Source organism: Strigops habroptila, chromosome 19, assembly GCF_004027225.2.
Source record: "Strigops habroptila isolate Jane chromosome 19, bStrHab1.2.pri, whole genome shotgun sequence".
Lineage (NCBI taxonomy): Eukaryota > Metazoa > Chordata > Aves > Psittaciformes > Psittacidae > Strigops > Strigops habroptila.
In genome coordinates, this window is record NC_044295.2 from 2,455,444 (window position 1) to 2,473,295 (window position 17,852).

Below are 17,852 nucleotides of genomic sequence, written 5' to 3' on the forward strand. Positions count from 1 at the left end.
GCACACTGTCTATTTGACTTTAGTAAAGCTTTGGACAAGTCCCACAGCGTTCTCCTGGAGAAACTGGTTCCTCGTGGCCTGGATAAGTGGATTCTTCACTGCGTTGGAAACTGGCTGGATGGCAGAGCCCAAAGAGTGGTGGTAAATGGTGTCACATGTGGTTGGCAACTGGTCACTCAGGTGGCCCTCAGGGCTCGGTATTGGGGCCAGCGTTGTTTAATATCTTCACTGATGATCTGGATGAGAGGATTGAGGGCACCCTCAGTGAATTTGTGGACAACGCTAAGTTGTGTGCCAGTGTCGATCTGCTGGAGGGGAGGAATCTCTGCAGAGGAATCAGGCCAGGCTGGATCCATGGGCTGTGGCCAGTGTTGTGAGGTTCAAGAAGGCAAAGTGCTGGGTCCTTCATTTGGGCCACAACAACCCCATACAATGCTCCAGGCTTGGGGAAGTGTGGCTGGAAACTGCTCATGAAAAGGACCTGCGGGTGCTGATTGATGGAGCTGAACATGGCCTATATTGTGCCCAGGCAGCCAAGAAGCCAATGGCATCCTGGCCTAGATCAGAAATAGTGTGGCCAGCAGGGCCAGGGCAGTGAGGCCACACCTTGAATCCTGTGTTCAGTTCTGGGTCCCTCACTCCAAGAGAGACATTAAGGTGCTGGAGCAGGTCCAGAGAAGGGCAACGGAGCTGGTGAAGGGTCTGGTGCACAAGTGTGATGAGGAATGACTGCTGGACCTGAGGTGATTTAGTCTGGACCTTATTGCTCTCTACAGCTACCTGACAGGAGGTTGTAGTGAGGTGGGTTCAGTCTCTATGGCAAGGAAGTAGTGGTAGGACAAGACAAAATGGCCTCAAGCTGCACCAGGCAAGGTTTAGACTGTAGATTAGGAACAATTTCTACATTGATCATTCCTGATTAAGAATGTGATCAGGAGTTGGAGCAGGCTGCCCAGGGTAGTGATGGAATGTGAACGTCCCTGGAAGCATTCAAAATCATGTAGACGAGACACTTATTGACGTTGTTTACTGGTGGATCTGGCAGTGCTGGGGAATGGTTGGACTTGATGATCTTAAAGGTCTGTTCCAACCTCGTTGATTCTATGAGAGGGGCCAGGATTTAGAGCATTAGCTTGGGTTGAAGACCAAGACCTACAAAGGAAATTTTCAAGTATCATTGAAAAGCAGATCTATATGTTGCATTCATAAAGAAGCTGCATTCATTTACTCAGGGAAGATGAACATCTGAAACACATGATGAGAGCCTCGTGGGGGTGCTGGGTTCACAGGTAGTGGGGACTCCATTGCACAGCCTGAGTTGGCTGACACCAGTCCTAAGTGTTGGGTTACCTCAGCCCGGCATGCCTGGAGAGAGCTGGGCCCTGTCAGGTGCTGAAGGACTGAATGAGGTAGGATCTCATCTGCGTGTGCCCACGTGTGCTGGGCATGGTAGGGGTAGTGTGCTGGGTGATGTAGGGGAGAGGAAGGCAGAGATGAGGCTGTGGGCTGTCCCAGGCAGGATTGTCTCCCCATGCCCACTCCTGTCACCCTCTGGAGCCGTGCTCTCATGGATGACCATTGCTGGTGGAGTAGGCAGGGATGTCCTTGTCAGCTCCAAGGGGAAGCAGATTGGAAGAGTTCGCGCAGAAGGAAAGAGGACTCAGGGACAGAGGTTTGGATGCAGCACAACTTTAATGAGTGTAAAGAAGAAAAGGAGGTGGCTCACAGGGAGCACCAGGGCAGCCACCAAGATGCGGTGGAGCTCCTGCAGGGTGTCCGTCTGCCTGACCCACACAGAGAGGGAGGGAGGGAGGCCAAGAGGTCCCCACTGGGCTTGTGTGGGAGGTGGAGACAGGAAAGGGAAGACAGAGGACAGTGGAAGAAGGAAACAGCGCCGTGAAGCTCTATCTCCTGTCCAGATCCATGTTGTGAGGTCTTGGATGTTCCTGCCTGAGGACGCAGCCATCACCTTTAGCAGGGTCTGCGGCAGTAGCGGTTGGTGATGCAGGAGAGGTCAAAGCCCCCGGAGTTGATGGGCACTCCCTCGGAGCTGAGGATGCTGCCAACGGCAGCGGAGGTGGAGGAGCCCACAACGGTGTTCTGTGGGAAGGAGCTGAGGATGGGGCCGGGCAGGGTCACCACCACGGCGGAGGGCTGGATGGCAACGGTGGAGCTCTGGCACTGCCTGACGCAGGGCTCATTGCAGCTGTTGGCCAGCGGGGTCGGGCCGCAGGGCTGGCAGGGCACGCACGGGTTGCAGCAGGACATGGCTCGATGGTAGAGCTTCACCTGGAGACAGGGCAGGGGCAAGCAGATGATGGGACACGTGAGCAGCAGCTCTGCACCCAACCATGGGCAAGCCAAGGCACCTCCTGGCCCAGCACACGCTGCCCAGCTCCAAGCCCAGGAGCCACCTCAGCTCAGTCCCAGCCTCTCTCTGCAGAAGCCCTTCTCTCCCCTTCCCTCTCCCATGAGAAGCAGCTCCCAGTCCTGCGCCTGGACAGCCTGGATCAGCTGGGACATACCTCGAGGAATGACCAGGTCTGGAAGCAGGAGGAGAAGAGGCTTCACACTCACCTGATTCCCAGGAGAAGGAGGCAAGAGAAGTGGATGGAGAGCAGAGACTTGGGCTGCCTTTTATAGTCGTCCTGCAGTGCCTCATGCCCAGAGGCACCTTTGTGGCAGGTTTAATTTCCTGGCAAGCTCATGGCAAATGCAAACCCTCCCAGGTAATGGCATGGGCCGTGTCCCGGTTTCCGGCACTGCTGCCTTTTAATTTCCTGGCTCGTGTGCTTTGCCATAGGAAGGCTTCTGTAAGTGCCGGGATGAGAGGCCCAAGGGTTTCTGGGGCAGAAACACGTCAGCGCAGCAGAAGCCTCAGATCAAGGGCTGGTGGCATCCCGTGCAGGCAGGGGATGTGCTCGTGGCTCATTCCTGTGGGCTCGATTGTAGCCAATTTCTCGGGAAACGGGCACCGCTCTGGTGCTTCTCTTCCGCATGCCCAAGGACTGTCGTGGGAGAGGACAGGCCACATCCCTTCCTCTTGCTCCCCTCACCTCTCTTGGAGGGAAGGCCATTGTTGTGTGCAGATGGGCTTCTGCTGGGAGGGTTGGACCCTGCTGCAACACTAATAGTGCTCTCAGGACACCTGTGCTGGGCTCATGTGTCCCATCCCCTCTCTGTGCAGTCTCTGTGGGTCCTCAGGGAAGAGCAGGAGCATGTCTGGGGTCTGGTCCTTCCCGGTGGTACCTAAGCCCTGTTGTGCCAGGGTTGTCCCAGCATCTCCTCAGCAGAGTCCCCAGTTGCTGATGTTTCTGGCTTTGTGTGAGCTTACAGATATGGGCATGGTTCCATGTGGGCATGCCTGAGCACACATGTGTCAGTCCGTCCTTGTGTCACCCTCATCATGAGGGCACGAGCACACCATGGCTGGGACTTGTTGTATAGGTTGAATCACCAAAACCCTTTTCATGAGCAGATCCAGCAATGTCCCTCTTTACATGGGCAGAAACTGTTGTGTAGTGACCATAACTCCCCAATCCACATCCCACTGTGCTGCTTAATGGTGGAGCCATGAATGAAGGAGGGAAGTTGAGTCTGTGAAAAAGAGGTGGGATGGGGTGAACATATGTTAAGGGGGTTTTGGCAGTTTCTCACCATCCTACTCTCTTTTTCATTAGCAACAGGATAAATGAATCTTCCCCAAGTCAAGCGTGTTTTCCCCATGATGGTAATTGGTAATAATGTCTCTGTGTTTATCTCAACTTGTGACCTTTTTGACCTGACTTTCTTCTCCTGCGCTGTTGCGCAAGGAGAGGGAGAAAGCAGCAGGGTGGGTCTGGGAGGTAGCCAAGGTCCTTTTAGTTCTGCACAAATTATGGCAATTAACTGTGCCATGAGTGTCTGTCTTGTACTGGTTTTCTTCCTGCTTTCTCTCTTTGCCACTGGGAGCAGTCTCTTTCTCCCTCTGTTGTTCCCCTCAGAGGATGGTGGGCAGTGATGTCAGTTGGCCTTTGTGCTTGCCTGCCTGGGAACGAGCTGCAGGTTCACAGCCATGGGCAGAGCACAGCCCAGCAATGCTCTTGACACAGCCTCACATGAGCAGGGAAACCCCAAAAGGCCACATTACCATGGCAGAACTTGTCAGACACTCAACTGTGTCCTCTTGCAGGCCCATATTCACAACCCTTTAGCCACGAGATGGCTGTGTGCTGGGAGCTGGGGATGTGCAGTCTCAAGAGGCCTCTGCCCTGCACATCTGTGCAATGAACCGCTGGGGCTGCGTGGGGCACTCTGTGGGGGTGATGGAAGAAAGGGGGACTTGGCCTTGCTGTCCTTGCCCTTGGAGACATGGCATGTCCGTTCCTTCTGGAGATGGGTGGGAAGGTGAGGAGGAGAAGGAGGCTCTGGGCTCTAGCCGAGGGCATTTCTCCTACCATCCCCTCCTTGCATCCTCACTGCCCTCTTCTGTCTGAGCCTTCTCCCCCACCACAGCTCCATCCACAGAGGAACTGCCTCGGGTGCCTGTGAGGCTGCTGATGTCCCAGGGCCTCCTGCAACACTGGCGTCTTCCCACAAAGAGAGCTCAAGTTGGGATCACACTCTATAGGGCATGCTGGGAGCCCAAAGGGTATGTTCCTGCCCTCCCGGTGCCAAGGAATGAGAAGGGTTCCACTAGTTCACACACTTGTTCCCTCCCAGCATATCTCTTTGCTCCCTGGACAGCATTTGAAAGCATCCAGAGAGGAAAGGACCACACGGAGACAGAGGCTGGGATGCATCAGAGTTTAATGAGTCCAAAGAGGAAATCAAGATGCCTCGAGAGGAGGCCACAGGTAAAGGATCCCTATGGGCAGCCAAGAGCCAGTGCCGCACAAAAGGCTATGGGTGGGCAAGTCCCCTGTAAGCTGTCTTTGGAGGGCCTCAAGGCTGCAGGGAGCAGAAAACAACAGAGGAATAGGAGGGAAAGCACAGAGTGGAGAAAGGGAATGAGAGGCACTGGCCATGTTTTCAGAGAGGCCAGGCTGGCCCCTTCCACAGGGCTGACGCCCTTTGCAGGAGGAGCGAGGCACGCTCAGCCCCTCTCCAAGCCATGGCCGCAGTCTCCGTCGTTCAGTCTGGCATCATCTTCCGGGTTCACGGGGCTCCTTGTCTGGGCCGTCACCAGTGGCTTTAGCAGGGTCTGCGGCAGTAGCGGTTGGTGATGCAGGAGAGGTCAAAGCCCCCGGAGCTGATGGGCACTCCCTCGGAGCTGAGGATGCTGCCAACGGCAGCGGAGGTGGAGGAGCCCACAACGGTGTTCTGCGGGAAGGAGCTGAGGATGGGGCCAGGCAGGGTCACCACTACGGGGGAGGGCTGGATGACCACGTGGGAGCTCTGGCACTGCCTGACACAGGGCTCATTGCAGCTGTTGGCCAGCGGGGTCGGGCCGCAGGGCTGGCAGGGCTGGCAGGGCTCACACGTCTGGCACTTCTCGGAGCAGGACATGGCTCGCGGCTGGAGCTTCACCTGGGAGAGAGGGCAGGGAGGGAGCTGAGGGGCACGTGAGGAACAGCCTGCAATGCTACCCAAGGGAGGACAAGGCAGCTCTCGCATGGGGAGGTGGAGGCTGTGCAGGGGGAGCAAGGGATCCTTTGCCTGAGTCCAGTGCGGACCTTCACATAGCGTCTTAGCACTAGTTTGTCAACAAAGAGCCACCCCAGCCCACCCCCAGCCTCTCTGCATGACAGACCGTCTCTCCTCTGGCCTCTCCCACAACCATCATCCAGAGCACTAACATAACACCAAGGAGCAGGTATCAGCTGAGATGTCCTTGCAGGCTGCACCCTGTCCCTTAGGAGGAGGTGGGTGAGAATGGGGATTCCAGCTCACCTGGTTCCCGAGGAGAGGGAGGTGGCAGAAGAGCTTGACAGAGTGACCCGTTGGTCTGGCTTTTATACTGGCCCCACGCTGCCTCAGGCCCGAAGGCAGACACTGCACAGGCAACAGTTGTCCTGCACGCTCCTAATGAACGGAAACATCCCAGGTAATGACATGGGATGTGCTGCTGACTCCCTCTATGCTGCCGTTGCACTTCCTGGTTTATGTCATGCCCATTCCCTCAAAAATGCTTCTTTTGAGTGCTGGGATGAGAGGCGCCATGATTTCCGGGGAAGCGTGCGTCAGTGTGGGCAGAAGACATGGAGTAAGCGCCAGAGGGGTCCAGCGCAGGCCGGTGATGTCAGCCTGGGTTTGCTCAGGAGGGTTTTGTATAAGCCTGCTGAGAGGAAGGGCCCCAGATGCTCCCAGCCCTCCCATATTTGGTTCTTCCCCAAGGGCTCCTGTAAGTGCCTTGTCCTCCTCTTTCCTTCCCTACTGTTACCTGAAAGGACGCAGACAGGGCCACAGCACTCAGGTCTCACTGAGGAGAACCCCAAACCCAGGCCAAGTCTTTTCATGCTGCCTCCAGGCAGCCTCGAGGGGCTGAGCTGCTTCCCAGGGTCATCACTCCTGACTCATGTGAAAACTTTGGGGTTCCAGGGTTCTACTGGCACTGTGTGGATGGGGGAGTCCTTTGCCATGACTGGCCCATGTCCCGAGCCAGGAGCTATGGGAAAAGGAATGAAAGCCTGGGGGGCTGGGAGGAGGAAGGAGGTGAACATCAGGCCTGGAGCCAATGGCACCAGAAAACAGCACCAATACTGGAAGTGCTGAGGATCCCCAATACCAGCAGCAATATTGGAATCCGGGGGGGATTCCCTCAGACATCAAATGAGGGACTGCCTGGAAACATCAATTACCTGCCATTTGACCTTGGCTGAGATGTGGGAGAACTAGATTGAGGGCCCAGTGGCCTGGGGAAGGAGAGAAGAATGCCAGCATGAGCCGGCATCACCACACAGTGGAAACCACCCACTGGCTCTTCTCTGAAAAGCTTTTCCTTAAAGCAAGCATCCTTGCAAAATGGTTTGGCATTTGCCCAATGAAGCCTTTCATGGGAAGAAGCTGCAGCCGCATGCTCTGACTTCTCCAGCGTGACTCCTGCCAAGCCCACTTGGCTGTTGTGTTTCCAGGCTGCCCAGGCTTCCCTTTGCCAGGAGGCTTACTTACAGCCTAGGGCCATGTGTATAGAGGTAGAGCATGAGGGGAACCTCACATGGTTTACAGGGTGCTTTGTGCGTGAGCTGTTATTTTGAACAGCCTTCGGGAGTTCCTTTTCAGCACCCAGGAGACCATGGATACCTGAGGGAGGCTGGGATTTAGAGCATTCCCTGGGGCTGAAGACCAAGGTCTAAGAAGAAATTTTCAACTATAACTGAAACCCACAGCTACATGTTGGCATTAACACTGAAGCCACAAGGCAATAGCACAGATTCAGGGAAGTTGGATATCTGAAACAAGCTGTGAGGAGACAGAGGCTTACTGGACTGGGCATTTGCCAAGCCTATGAGAGGATGATCTGCGCACTGCTGCCGTCTGCCCAGCTACCCTCCACCTGTAAATGGTGGGGTGCTGGCCAGAAAGTGGGTCTTTGAGCAGTGGGTGCTTTCCTGGCAGCTTTGGCAAAGCCCAATGTGCTGGTTTCAGCTGGGATAGTGTTAATTCTCTTCCTAGTAGCCAGTGCAGTGCTGCGCATTGGCTTTAGTCTGAGAATAACGCTGGTAACTCACCAATGGTTTAGTTATTGCTCAGTAGCGCTTACGTTGATCAAGGACTTTTCAGTCTCTCATGCGCTGCCAGTGAGCAGGGACACAGAAAGCCAGGAGGGAGCAGAGACAGGACACCTGAACCAAACTAGCCAAAGGGATATTCCATACCATGTCATATCAGGATTAAAACTATGGGAAGTCAACCGGAAGGGACTGATCGCTGCTTGGTATCAGTCACTGGGTGCTGAGCAATTGTACTGTGCATCACTCGTGTATTCCAAGTTGGGGCATTTCCTCTCAGCAGGCTTATACAAAACCCTCCTGAGCAAACCCAGGCTGACATCACCGGCCTGCGCTGGACCCCTCTGGCGCTTACTCCATGTCTTCTGCCCACACTGACGCACGCTTCCCCGGAAATCATGGCGCCTCTCATCCCAGCACTCAAAAGAAGCATTTTTGAGGGAATGGGCATGACATAAACCAGGAAGTGCAACGGCAGCATAGAGGGAGTCAGCAGCACATCCCATGTCATTACCTGGGATGTTTCCGTTCATTAGGAGCGTGCAGGACAACTGTTGCCTGTGCAGTGTCTGCCTTCGGGCCTGAGGCAGCGTGGGGCCAGTATAAAAGCCAGACCAACGGGTCACTCTGTCAAGCTCTTCTGCCACCTCCCTCTCCTCGGGAACCAGGTGAGCTGGAATCCCCATTCTCACCCACCTCCTCCTAAGGGACAGGGTGCAGCCTGCAAGGACATCTCAGCTGATACCTGCTCCTTGGTGTTATGTTAGTGCTCTGGATGATGGTTGTGGGAGAGGCCAGAGGAGAGACGGTCTGTCATGCAGAGAGGCTGGGGGTGGGCTGGGGTGGCTCTTTGTTGACAAACTAGTGCTAAGACGCTATGTGAAGGTCCGCACTGGACTCAGGCAAAGGATCCCTTGCTCCCCCTGCACAGCCTCCACCTCCCCATGCGAGAGCTGCCTTGTCCTCCCTTGGGTAGCATTGCAGGCTGTTCCTCACGTGCCCCTCAGCTCCCTCCCTGCCCTCTCTCCCAGGTGAAGCTCCAGCCGCGAGCCATGTCCTGCTCCGAGAAGTGCCAGACGTGTGAGCCCTGCCAGCCCTGCCAGCCCTGCGGCCCGACCCCGCTGGCCAACAGCTGCAATGAGCCCTGTGTCAGGCAGTGCCAGAGCTCCCACGTGGTCATCCAGCCCTCCCCCGTAGTGGTGACCCTGCCTGGCCCCATCCTCAGCTCCTTCCCGCAGAACACCGTTGTGGGCTCCTCCACCTCCGCTGCCGTTGGCAGCATCCTCAGCTCCGAGGGAGTGCCCATCAGCTCCGGGGGCTTTGACCTCTCCTGCATCACCAACCGCTACTGCCGCAGACCCTGCTAAAGCCACTGGTGACGGCCCAGACAAGGAGCCCCGTGAACCCGGAAGATGATGCCAGACTGAACGACGGAGACTGCGGCCATGGCTTGGAGAGGGGCTGAGCGTGCCTCGCTCCTCCTGCAAAGGGCGTCAGCCCTGTGGAAGGGGCCAGCCTGGCCTCTCTGAAAACATGGCCAGTGCCTCTCATTCCCTTTCTCCACTCTGTGCTTTCCCTCCTATTCCTCTGTTGTTTTCTGCTCCCTGCAGCCTTGAGGCCCTCCAAAGACAGCTTACAGGGGACTTGCCCACCCATAGCCTTTTGTGCGGCACTGGCTCTTGGCTGCCCATAGGGATCCTTTACCTGTGGCCTCCTCTCGAGGCATCTTGATTTCCTCTTTGGACTCATTAAACTCTGATGCATCCCAGCCTCTGTCTCCGTGTGGTCCTTTCCTCTCTGGATGCTTTCAAATGCTGTCCAGGGAGCAAAGAGATATGCTGGGAGGGAACAAGTGTGTGAACTAGTGGAACCCTTCTCATTCCTTGGCACCGGGAGGGCAGGAACATACCCTTTGGGCTCCCAGCATGCCCTATAGAGTGTGATCCCAACTTGAGCTCTCTTTGTGGGAAGACGCCAGTGTTGCAGGAGGCCCTGGGACATCAGCAGCCTCACAGGCACCCGAGGCAGTTCCTCTGTGGATGGAGCTGTGGTGGGGGAGAAGGCTCAGACAGAAGAGGGCAGTGAGGATGCAAGGAGGGGATGGTAGGAGAAATGCCCTCGGCTAGAGCCCAGAGCCTCCTTCTCCTCCTCACCTTCCCACCCATCTCCAGAAGGAACGGACATGCCATGTCTCCAAGGGCAAGGACAGCAAGGCCAAGTCCCCCTTTCTTCCATCACCCCCACAGAGTGCCCCACGCAGCCCCAGCGGTTCATTGCACAGATGTGCAGGGCAGAGGCCTCTTGAGACTGCACATCCCCAGCTCCCAGCACACAGCCATCTCGTGGCTAAAGGGTTGTGAATATGGGCCTGCAAGAGGACACAGTTGAGTGTCTGACAAGTTCTGCCATGGTAATGTGGCCTTTTGGGGTTTCCCTGCTCATGTGAGGCTGTGTCAAGAGCATTGCTGGGCTGTGCTCTGCCCATGGCTGTGAACCTGCAGCTCGTTCCCAGGCAGGCAAGCACAAAGGCCAACTGACATCACTGCCCACCATCCTCTGAGGGGAACAACAGAGGGAGAAAGAGACTGCTCCCAGTGGCAAAGAGAGAAAGCAGGAAGAAAACCAGTACAAGACAGACACTCATGGCACAGTTAATTGCCATAATTTGTGCAGAACTAAAAGGACCTTGGCTACCTCCCAGACCCACCCTGCTGCTTTCTCCCTCTCCTTGCGCAACAGGGCAGAAGAAAGTCAGGTCAAAAAGGTCACAAGTTGAGATAAACACAGAGACATTATTACCAATTACCATCATGGGGAAAACACGCTTGACTTGGGGAAGATTCATTTATCCTGTTGCTAATGAAAAAGAGAGTAGGATGGTGAGAAACTGCCAAAACCCCCTTAACATATGTTCACCCCATCCCACCTCTTTTTCACAGACTCAACTTCCCTCCTTCATTCATGGCTCCACCATTAAGCAGCACAGTGGGATGTGGATTGGGGAGTTATGGTCACTACACAACAGTTTCTGCCCATGTAAAGAGGGACATTGCTGGATCTGCTCATGAAAAGGGTTTTGGTGATTCAACCTATACAACAAGTCCCAGCCATGGTGTGCTCGTGCCCTCATGATGAGGGTGACACAAGGACGGACTGACACATGTGTGCTCAGGCATGCCCACATGGAACCATGCCCATATCTGTAAGCTCACACAAAGCCAGAAACATCAGCAACTGGGGACTCTGCTGAGGAGATGCTGGGACAACCCTGGCACAACAGGGCTTAGGTACCACCGGGAAGGACCAGACCCCAGACATGCTCCTGCTCTTCCCTGAGGACCCACAGAGACTGCACAGAGAGGGGATGGGACACATGAGCCCAGCACAGGTGTCCTGAGAGCACTATTAGTGTTGCAGCAGGGTCCAACCCTCCCAGCAGAAGCCCATCTGCACACAACAATGGCCTTCCCTCCAAGAGAGGTGAGGGGAGCAAGAGGAAGGGATGTGGCCTGTCCTCTCCCACGACAGTCCTTGGGCATGCGGAAGAGAAGCACCAGAGCGGTGCCCGTTTCCCGAGAAATTGGCTACAATCGAGCCCACAGGAATGAGCCACGAGCACATCCCCTGCCTGCACGGGATGCCACCAGCCCTTGATCTGAGGCTTCTGCTGCGCTGACGTGTTTCTGCCCCAGAAACCCTTGGGCCTCTCATCCCGGCACTTACAGAAGCCTTCCTATGGCAAAGCACACGAGCCAGGAAATTAAAAGGCAGCAGTGCCGGAAACCGGGACACGGCCCATGCCATTACCTGGGAGGGTTTGCATTTGCCATGAGCTTGCCAGGAAATTAAACCTGCCACAAAGGTGCCTCTGGGCATGAGGCACTGCAGGACGACTATAAAAGGCAGCCCAAGTCTCTGCTCTCCATCCACTTCTCTTGCCTCCTTCTCCTGGGAATCAGGTGAGTGTGAAGCCTCTTCTCCTCCTGCTTCCAGACCTGGTCATTCCTCGAGGTATGTCCCAGCTGATCCAGGCTGTCCAGGCGCAGGACTGGGAGCTGCTTCTCATGGGAGAGGGAAGGGGAGAGAAGGGCTTCTGCAGAGAGAGGCTGGGACTGAGCTGAGGTGGCTCCTGGGCTTGGAGCTGGGCAGCGTGTGCTGGGCCAGGAGGTGCCTTGGCTTGCCCATGGCTGGGTGCAGAGCTGCTGCTCACGTGTCCCATCATCTCTTTGCCCCTGCCCTGTCTCCAGGTGAAGCTCTACCATCGAGCCATGTCCTGCTGCAACCCGTGCGTGCCCTGCCAGCCCTGCGGCCCGACCCCGCTGGCCAACAGCTGCAATGAGCCCTGCGTCAGGCAGTGCCAGAGCTCCACCGTTGCCATCCAGCCCTCCGCCGTGGTGGTGACCCTGCCCGGCCCCATCCTCAGCTCCTTCCCGCAGAACACCGTTGTGGGCTCCTCCACCTCCGCTGCCGTTGGCAGCATCCTCAGCTCCGAGGGAGTGCCCATCAACTCCGGGGGCTTTGACCTCTCCTGCATCACCAACCGCTACTGCCGCAGACCCTGCTAAAGGTGATGGCTGCGTCCTCAGGCAGGAACATCCAAGACCTCACAACATGGATCTGGACAGGAGATAGAGCTTCACGGCGCTGTTTCCTTCTTCCACTGTCCTCTCTCTTCCCTTTCCTGTCTCCACCTCCCACACAAGCCCAGTGGGGACCTCTTGGCCTCCCTCCCTCCCTCTCTGTGTGGGACAGGCAGACGGACACCCTGCAGGAGCTCCACCGCATCTTGGTGGCTGCCCCTGGTGCTCCCTGTGAGCCACCTCCTTTTCTTCTTTACACTCATAAAAGTTGTGCTGCATCCAAACCTCTGTCCCTGAGTCCTCTTTCCTTCTGCGCGAACTCTTCCAATCTGCTTCCCCTTGGAGCTGACAAAGACATCCCTGCCTACTCCACCAGCAATGGTCATCCATGAGAGCACGGCTCCAGAGGGTGACAGGAGTGGGCATGGGGAGACAATCCTGCCTGGGACAGCCCACAGCCTCATCTCTGCCTTCCTCTCCCCTACATCACCCAGCACACTACCCCTACCATGCCCAGCACACGTGGGCACACGCAGATGAGATCCTACCTCATTCAGTCCTTCAGCACCTGGCAGGGCCCAGCTCTCTCCAGGCATGCCGGGCTGAGGTAACCCAACACTTAGGACTGGTGTCAGCCAACTCAGGCTGTGCAATGGAGTCCCCACTACCTGTGAACCCAGCACCCCCACGAGGCTCTCATCATGTGTTTCATATGTTCATCTTCCCTGAGTAAATTAATGCAGCTTCTTTATGAATGCAACATATAGATCTGCTTTTCAATGATACTTGAAAATTTCCTTTGTAGGTCTTGGTCTTCAACCCAAGCTAATGCTCTAAATCCTGGCCCCTCTCATAGAATCAACGAGGTTGGAACAGACCTTTAAGATCATCAAGTCCAACCATTCCCCAGCACTGCCAGATCCACCAGTAAACAACGTCAATAAGTGTCTCATCTACATGATTTTGAATGCTTCCAGGGACGTTCACATTCCATCACTACCCTGGGCAGCCTGCTCCAACTCCTGATCACATTCTTAATCAGGAATGATCAATGTAGAAATTGTTCCTAATCTACAGTCTAAACCTTGCCTGGTGCAGCTTGAGGCCATTTTGTCTTGTCCTACCACTACTTCCTTGCCATAGAGACTGAACCCACCTCACTACAACCTCCTGTCAGGTAGCTGTAGAGAGCAATAAGGTCCAGACTAAATCACCTCAGGTCCAGCAGTCATTCCTCATCACACTTGTGCACCAGACCCTTCACCAGCTCCGTTGCCCTTCTCTGGACCCGCTCCAGCACCTTAATGTCTCTCTTGGAGTGAGGGACCCAGAACTGAACACAGGATTCAAGGTGTGGCCTCACTGCCCTGGCCCTGCTGGCCACACTATTTCTGATCTAGGCCAGGATGCCATTGGCTTCTTGGCTGCCTGGGCACAATATAGGCCATGTTCAGCTCCATCAATCAGCACCCGCAGGTCCTTTTCATGAGCAGTTTCCAGCCACACTTCCCCAAGCCTGGAGCATTGTATGGGGTTGTTGTGGCCCAAATGAAGGACCCAGCACTTTGCCTTCTTGAACCTCACAACACTGGCCACAGCCCATGGATCCAGCCTGGCCTGATTCCTCTGCAGAGATTCCTCCCCTCCAGCAGATCGACACTGGCACACAACTTAGCGTTGTCCACAAATTCACTGAGGGTGCCCTCAATCCTCTCATCCAGATCATCAGTGAAGATATTAAACAACGCTGGCCCCAATACCGAGCCCTGAGGGCCACCTGAGTGACCAGTTGCCAACCACATGTGACACCATTTACCACCACTCTTTGGGCTCTGCCATCCAGCCAGTTTCCAACGCAGTGAAGAATCCACTTATCCAGGCCACGAGGAACCAGTTTCTCCAGGAGAACGCTGTGGGACTTGTCCAAAGCTTTACTAAAGTCAAATAGACAGTGTGCACAGCTTTTCCCTCATCAACCAAGTGGGTCACCCTGTCGTAGCAAGAGATCAGGTTCGTCAAGCAGGCCCTGCCCTTCCTGAACCTGTGCTGACTGGGTCTGATCCCCCCATTTTCCCGTACATGCCTTATGATCTCACCTAGGATCACCTGCTCCATGACCTTCCCCAGCACTGAGCTCAGGCTGACATGCCTGGAGTTTTTGGGATCATCCTTCCTGCCCTTTTTTACAGAGGCATCACACTGGCCAACCTCCAACCCTTGGGGATCTGCCCACTACACCAGGACTGCTGATAGATGATGGAGAGTGGCTTGGCAAACTCCTCTTCCAGCTCCTTCAGCGCTCCTGGTTGGAACCCAGCTGAACCCATAGACACGTGTATGTCTACGTGGAGCACCACTTATTCCTGGGTTATGGCGATTTCAATCAGCTCCTCAACTCTGCCATCTAACTCAGGGGACTCTGACGTTACCATTGCCATTTTCCTGACTAGTGGATTACCTCAGCCCTGCACGCCTGGAGAGAGCTGGGCCCTGCCAGGTGCTGAAGGACTGAACGAGGTAGGATCTCATCTGCGTGTGCCCACGTGTGCTGGGCATGTAGGGGTAGTGTGCTGGGTGATGTAGGGGAGAGGAAGGCAGAGATGAGGCTGTGGGCTGTCCCAGGCAGGATTGTCTCCCCATGCCCACTCCTGTCACCCTCTGGAGCCGTGCTCTCATGGATGACCATTGCTGGTGGAGTAGGCAGGGATGTCTTTGTCAGCTCCAAGGGGAAGCAGATTGGAAGAGTTCGCGCAGAAGGAAGGAGGACTCAGGGACACGGGTTTGGATGCAGCACAACTTTAATGAGTGTAAAGAAGAGAAGGAGGTGGCTCACAGGGAGCACCAGGGGCAGCCACCAAGATGCGGTGGAGCTCATGGAGGGTGTCCGTCTGCCTGTCCCACACAGAGAGAGAGGGAGGGAGGCCAAGAGGTCCCCACCGCGCTGGTGTGGGAAGTGGAGACAGGAAAGGGAAGAGAGTGGACAGTGGAAGAAGGAAACAGCGCCGTGAAGCTCTATCTCCTGTCCAGATCCATGTTGTGAGGTCTTGGATGTTCCTGCCTGAGGACGCAGCCATCACCTTTAGCAGGGTCTGCGGCAGTAGCGGTTGGTGATGCAGGAGAGGTCAAAGCCCCCGGAGTTGATGGGCACTCCCTCGGAGCTGAGGATGCTGCCAACGGCAGCGGAGGTGGAGGAGCCCACAATGGTGTTCTGTGGGAAGGAGCTGAGGATGGGGCCGGGCAGGGTCACCACCACGGGAGAAGGCTCAATGACCACGTTGGAGCTCTGGCACTGCCTGACACAGGGCTCATTGCAGCTGTTGGCCAGCGGGGTCGGGCCACAGGGCTGGCAGGGCACGCATGGGTTGCAGCAGGACATGGCTCGATGGTAGAGCTTCACCTGGAGACAGGGCAGGGGCAAGCAGATGATGGGAGACGTGAGCAGCAGCTCTGCACCCAGCCATGGGCAAGCCAAGGCACCTCCCGGCCCAGCACACGCTGCCCAGCTCCAAGCCCAGGAGCCACCTCAGCTCAGTCCCAGCCTCTCTCTGCAGAAGCCCTTCTCTCCCCTTCCCTCTCCCATGAGAAGCAGCTCCCAGTCCTGCGCTTGGACAGCCTGGATAAGCTGAGACACATCTCGAGGAATGACCGGGTCTGGAAGCAGGAGGAGAAGAGGCTTCACACTCACCTGATTCCCAGGAGAAGGAGGCGAGAGAAGTGGATGGAGAGCAGAGACTCGGGCTGCCTTTTATAGTCGTCCTGCAGTGCCTCAGGCCCAGAGGCACCTTTGTGGTAGGAATAACTTCCTGGTAAGCTCATGGTAAATGCAAACCCTCCCAGGTAATGGCATGGGCCGTGTCCCGGTTTCCGGCACTGCTGCCTTTTCATTTCCCTGCGTATGGCATGTGCTTTGCCATAGGAAGGCTTCTGTAAGTGCCAGGATGAGAGGCCTAAGAGTTTCTGGGGCAGAAACACGTCAGCGCAGCAGAAGCCTCAGATCAAGGGCTGGTGGCATCCCGTGCAGGCAGGGGATGTGCTCGTGGCTCATTCCTGTGGACTCGATTGTAGCCAAGTTCTCGGGAAATGGGCACCGCTCTGGTGCTTCTCTTCCGCATGCCCAAGGACTGTCGTGGGAGAGGACAGGCCACATCCCTTCCTCTTGCTCCCCTCACCTCTCTTGGAGGGAAGGCCAGTGTTGTGTGCAGATGGGTTTCTGCTGGGAGGGTTGGACCCTACTGCAACACTAATAGTGCTCTCAGGACACCTGTGCTGGGCTCATGTGTCCCATCCCCTCTCTGTGCAGTCTCTGCGGGTCCTCTGTGTGTGTCTGTCTGGGCATAGAATCATATTATCATAGAATAGTTTGGGTTGAAAAGGACCTTAAGGTCATGTATTTCCAACGCCCCTGCCACGGGCAGGGACACCTCCCACTAGAGCAGGTTGCTCCAAGCCCCTGTGTCCAACCTGGCCTTGAACACTGCCAGGGATGGGGCAGCCACAGCTTCTCTGGTCACCCTGTGCCAGTATTTTAGCAATCTCATTGCAAAAAAATTTTTCGTCACATCGAGCCTGAATCTCCTCTTTTTAGTTTAAACCCATCATCCCTCGTCCCATTGGAACAAGCCCTGATAAAAAGTTTTTTCCCATCCTTCTTATAGGTCCCTTTAAAGACCTGTAAGAAAGGGTCAGTAAGGTGTCCCCGGAGTCTCCTCTTCTCCAGGCTGAACAACCTGGATAGGGTGAGCTGTAATGGATTTAAACTAAAGGAGGGGAGCATTAGATTGAATATAAGGAAGAAGTTCTTTCTTGCGACGGTGGCAAGACAGTGGTTCCAAAGAGAACTTGTGGCTGCCCCATCTCTGGAAGTGTTCAAAGCCAGTGAACAAGCCATATTTAAACCACAACAGTCCCTTTTGGCGCCCAGTGTGGGGCACGAAGGGTTGAGATCACGACGGATCTGACCAGAGCGTATTATCATTTTGTTGTACTTGGTAGCGCTGGGTTATGATACGATCGAACCGTTGGTCATGAGACTCATCTGGCGTGTGCTGTCGGGTCACCTTCGTCTCTCGGGAGCCATCTGGTGGCAACTATTCACAATTACACCTTTGGACTTCGCCGCAAAAAGAGCAAACCGGTGACAGAAACACCTTCCGTCCTTCCTTTCCGCCTGCCTGCCAGCCTTTTCTCCTTCCTTCCTTCCAATATCTTCCTTCTCCTCCAGGATAATTACAGTAGTATCTGAGAATTGTAAAGATTTTGAATATTCTCTGAATACCCTTGAAAGCTGCCGGGTTCTTCTGCTGGGAACCAGGGCACAAAGGAACGGGACAGAGGACAGGAGACAGGGGATGGTGGACAAGAGGCAGGGGAAAGGGGACAAGGGATGGGGAAGAGGGGACAAGGGAACGTGGGACAGGGGACAGCGCCGTGTGCCGGCTGCCAGCAGAGCTGCCCTTGGGCTGTCCCCTGTGCTGTCACTCTTTCCAGTGGCATCGTGCGTCGCAGGAGCTGTGTCGGGCGCGGTGACGTCGGGGCGGGGGACACAGGACATCCTGCGCCCCCCCCCGCCCCACCCCGGGTTTCCTGGCACGGGTGGGACCAGTGCGATGGCTCCCGGTGACCT

The 17,852-nt window shown here is 55.6% G+C and overlaps 5 protein-coding genes across 5 annotated transcripts; 2 read left to right on the forward strand and 3 right to left on the reverse strand.

The window, feature by feature from the left end:
* Positions 1 to 1,876: 1,876 nt before the first annotated feature.
* On the reverse strand, positions 1,877 to 2,480 carry LOC115617724 (feather keratin Cos1-2-like). Its single transcript, XM_030508569.1, has one exon. The coding sequence runs from the start codon at positions 2,266 to 2,268 to the stop codon at positions 1,972 to 1,974; it is 297 nt and encodes a 98-aa protein (XP_030364429.1). The 5' UTR covers positions 2,269 to 2,480; the 3' UTR covers positions 1,877 to 1,971.
* Positions 2,481 to 5,172: 2,692 nt separating this feature from the next.
* Positions 5,173 to 5,487, reverse strand: LOC115617716 (feather keratin Cos1-2-like). Its single transcript, XM_030508559.1, has one exon. It carries the CDS (start codon positions 5,485 to 5,487, stop codon positions 5,173 to 5,175), a length of 315 nt encoding a protein of 104 aa, XP_030364419.1.
* A 3,214-nt stretch (positions 5,488 to 8,701) lies between these two features.
* Positions 8,702 to 9,016, forward strand: LOC115617717 (feather keratin Cos1-2-like). Its single transcript, XM_030508561.1, has one exon. The coding sequence runs from the start codon at positions 8,702 to 8,704 to the stop codon at positions 9,014 to 9,016; it is 315 nt and encodes a 104-aa protein (XP_030364421.1).
* A 2,871-nt stretch (positions 9,017 to 11,887) lies between these two features.
* LOC115617727 (feather keratin Cos1-2-like) lies at positions 11,888 to 12,309 on the forward strand. Its single transcript, XM_030508572.1, has one exon. It carries the CDS (start codon positions 11,918 to 11,920, stop codon positions 12,212 to 12,214), a length of 297 nt encoding a protein of 98 aa, XP_030364432.1. The 5' UTR covers positions 11,888 to 11,917; the 3' UTR covers positions 12,215 to 12,309.
* Positions 12,310 to 15,009: 2,700 nt separating this feature from the next.
* Positions 15,010 to 16,611, reverse strand: LOC115617720 (feather keratin Cos1-1/Cos1-3/Cos2-1-like). The gene is made up of 2 exons (XM_030508564.1): positions 15,915 to 16,611; positions 15,010 to 15,626 (listed from the first exon to the last, which is right to left on the reverse strand). Exon 2 carries the CDS (start codon positions 15,603 to 15,605, stop codon positions 15,309 to 15,311), a length of 297 nt encoding a protein of 98 aa, XP_030364424.1. The 5' UTR covers positions 15,606 to 15,626; positions 15,915 to 16,611; the 3' UTR covers positions 15,010 to 15,308.
* Between the last annotated feature and the right edge of the window lie 1,241 nt (positions 16,612 to 17,852).

Coding starts and splice junctions, on each gene's coding strand:
- LOC115617724 (XM_030508569.1), bottom strand. CDS start 2,268: ATGTCCTGCTGCAACCCGTGCGTGCCCTGCCAGCCCTGCGGCCCGACC.
- LOC115617716 (XM_030508559.1), bottom strand. CDS start 5,487: ATGTCCTGCTCCGAGAAGTGCCAGACGTGTGAGCCCTGCCAGCCCTGC.
- LOC115617717 (XM_030508561.1), top strand. CDS start 8,702: ATGTCCTGCTCCGAGAAGTGCCAGACGTGTGAGCCCTGCCAGCCCTGC.
- LOC115617727 (XM_030508572.1), top strand. CDS start 11,918: ATGTCCTGCTGCAACCCGTGCGTGCCCTGCCAGCCCTGCGGCCCGACC.
- LOC115617720 (XM_030508564.1), bottom strand. CDS start 15,605: ATGTCCTGCTGCAACCCATGCGTGCCCTGCCAGCCCTGTGGCCCGACC.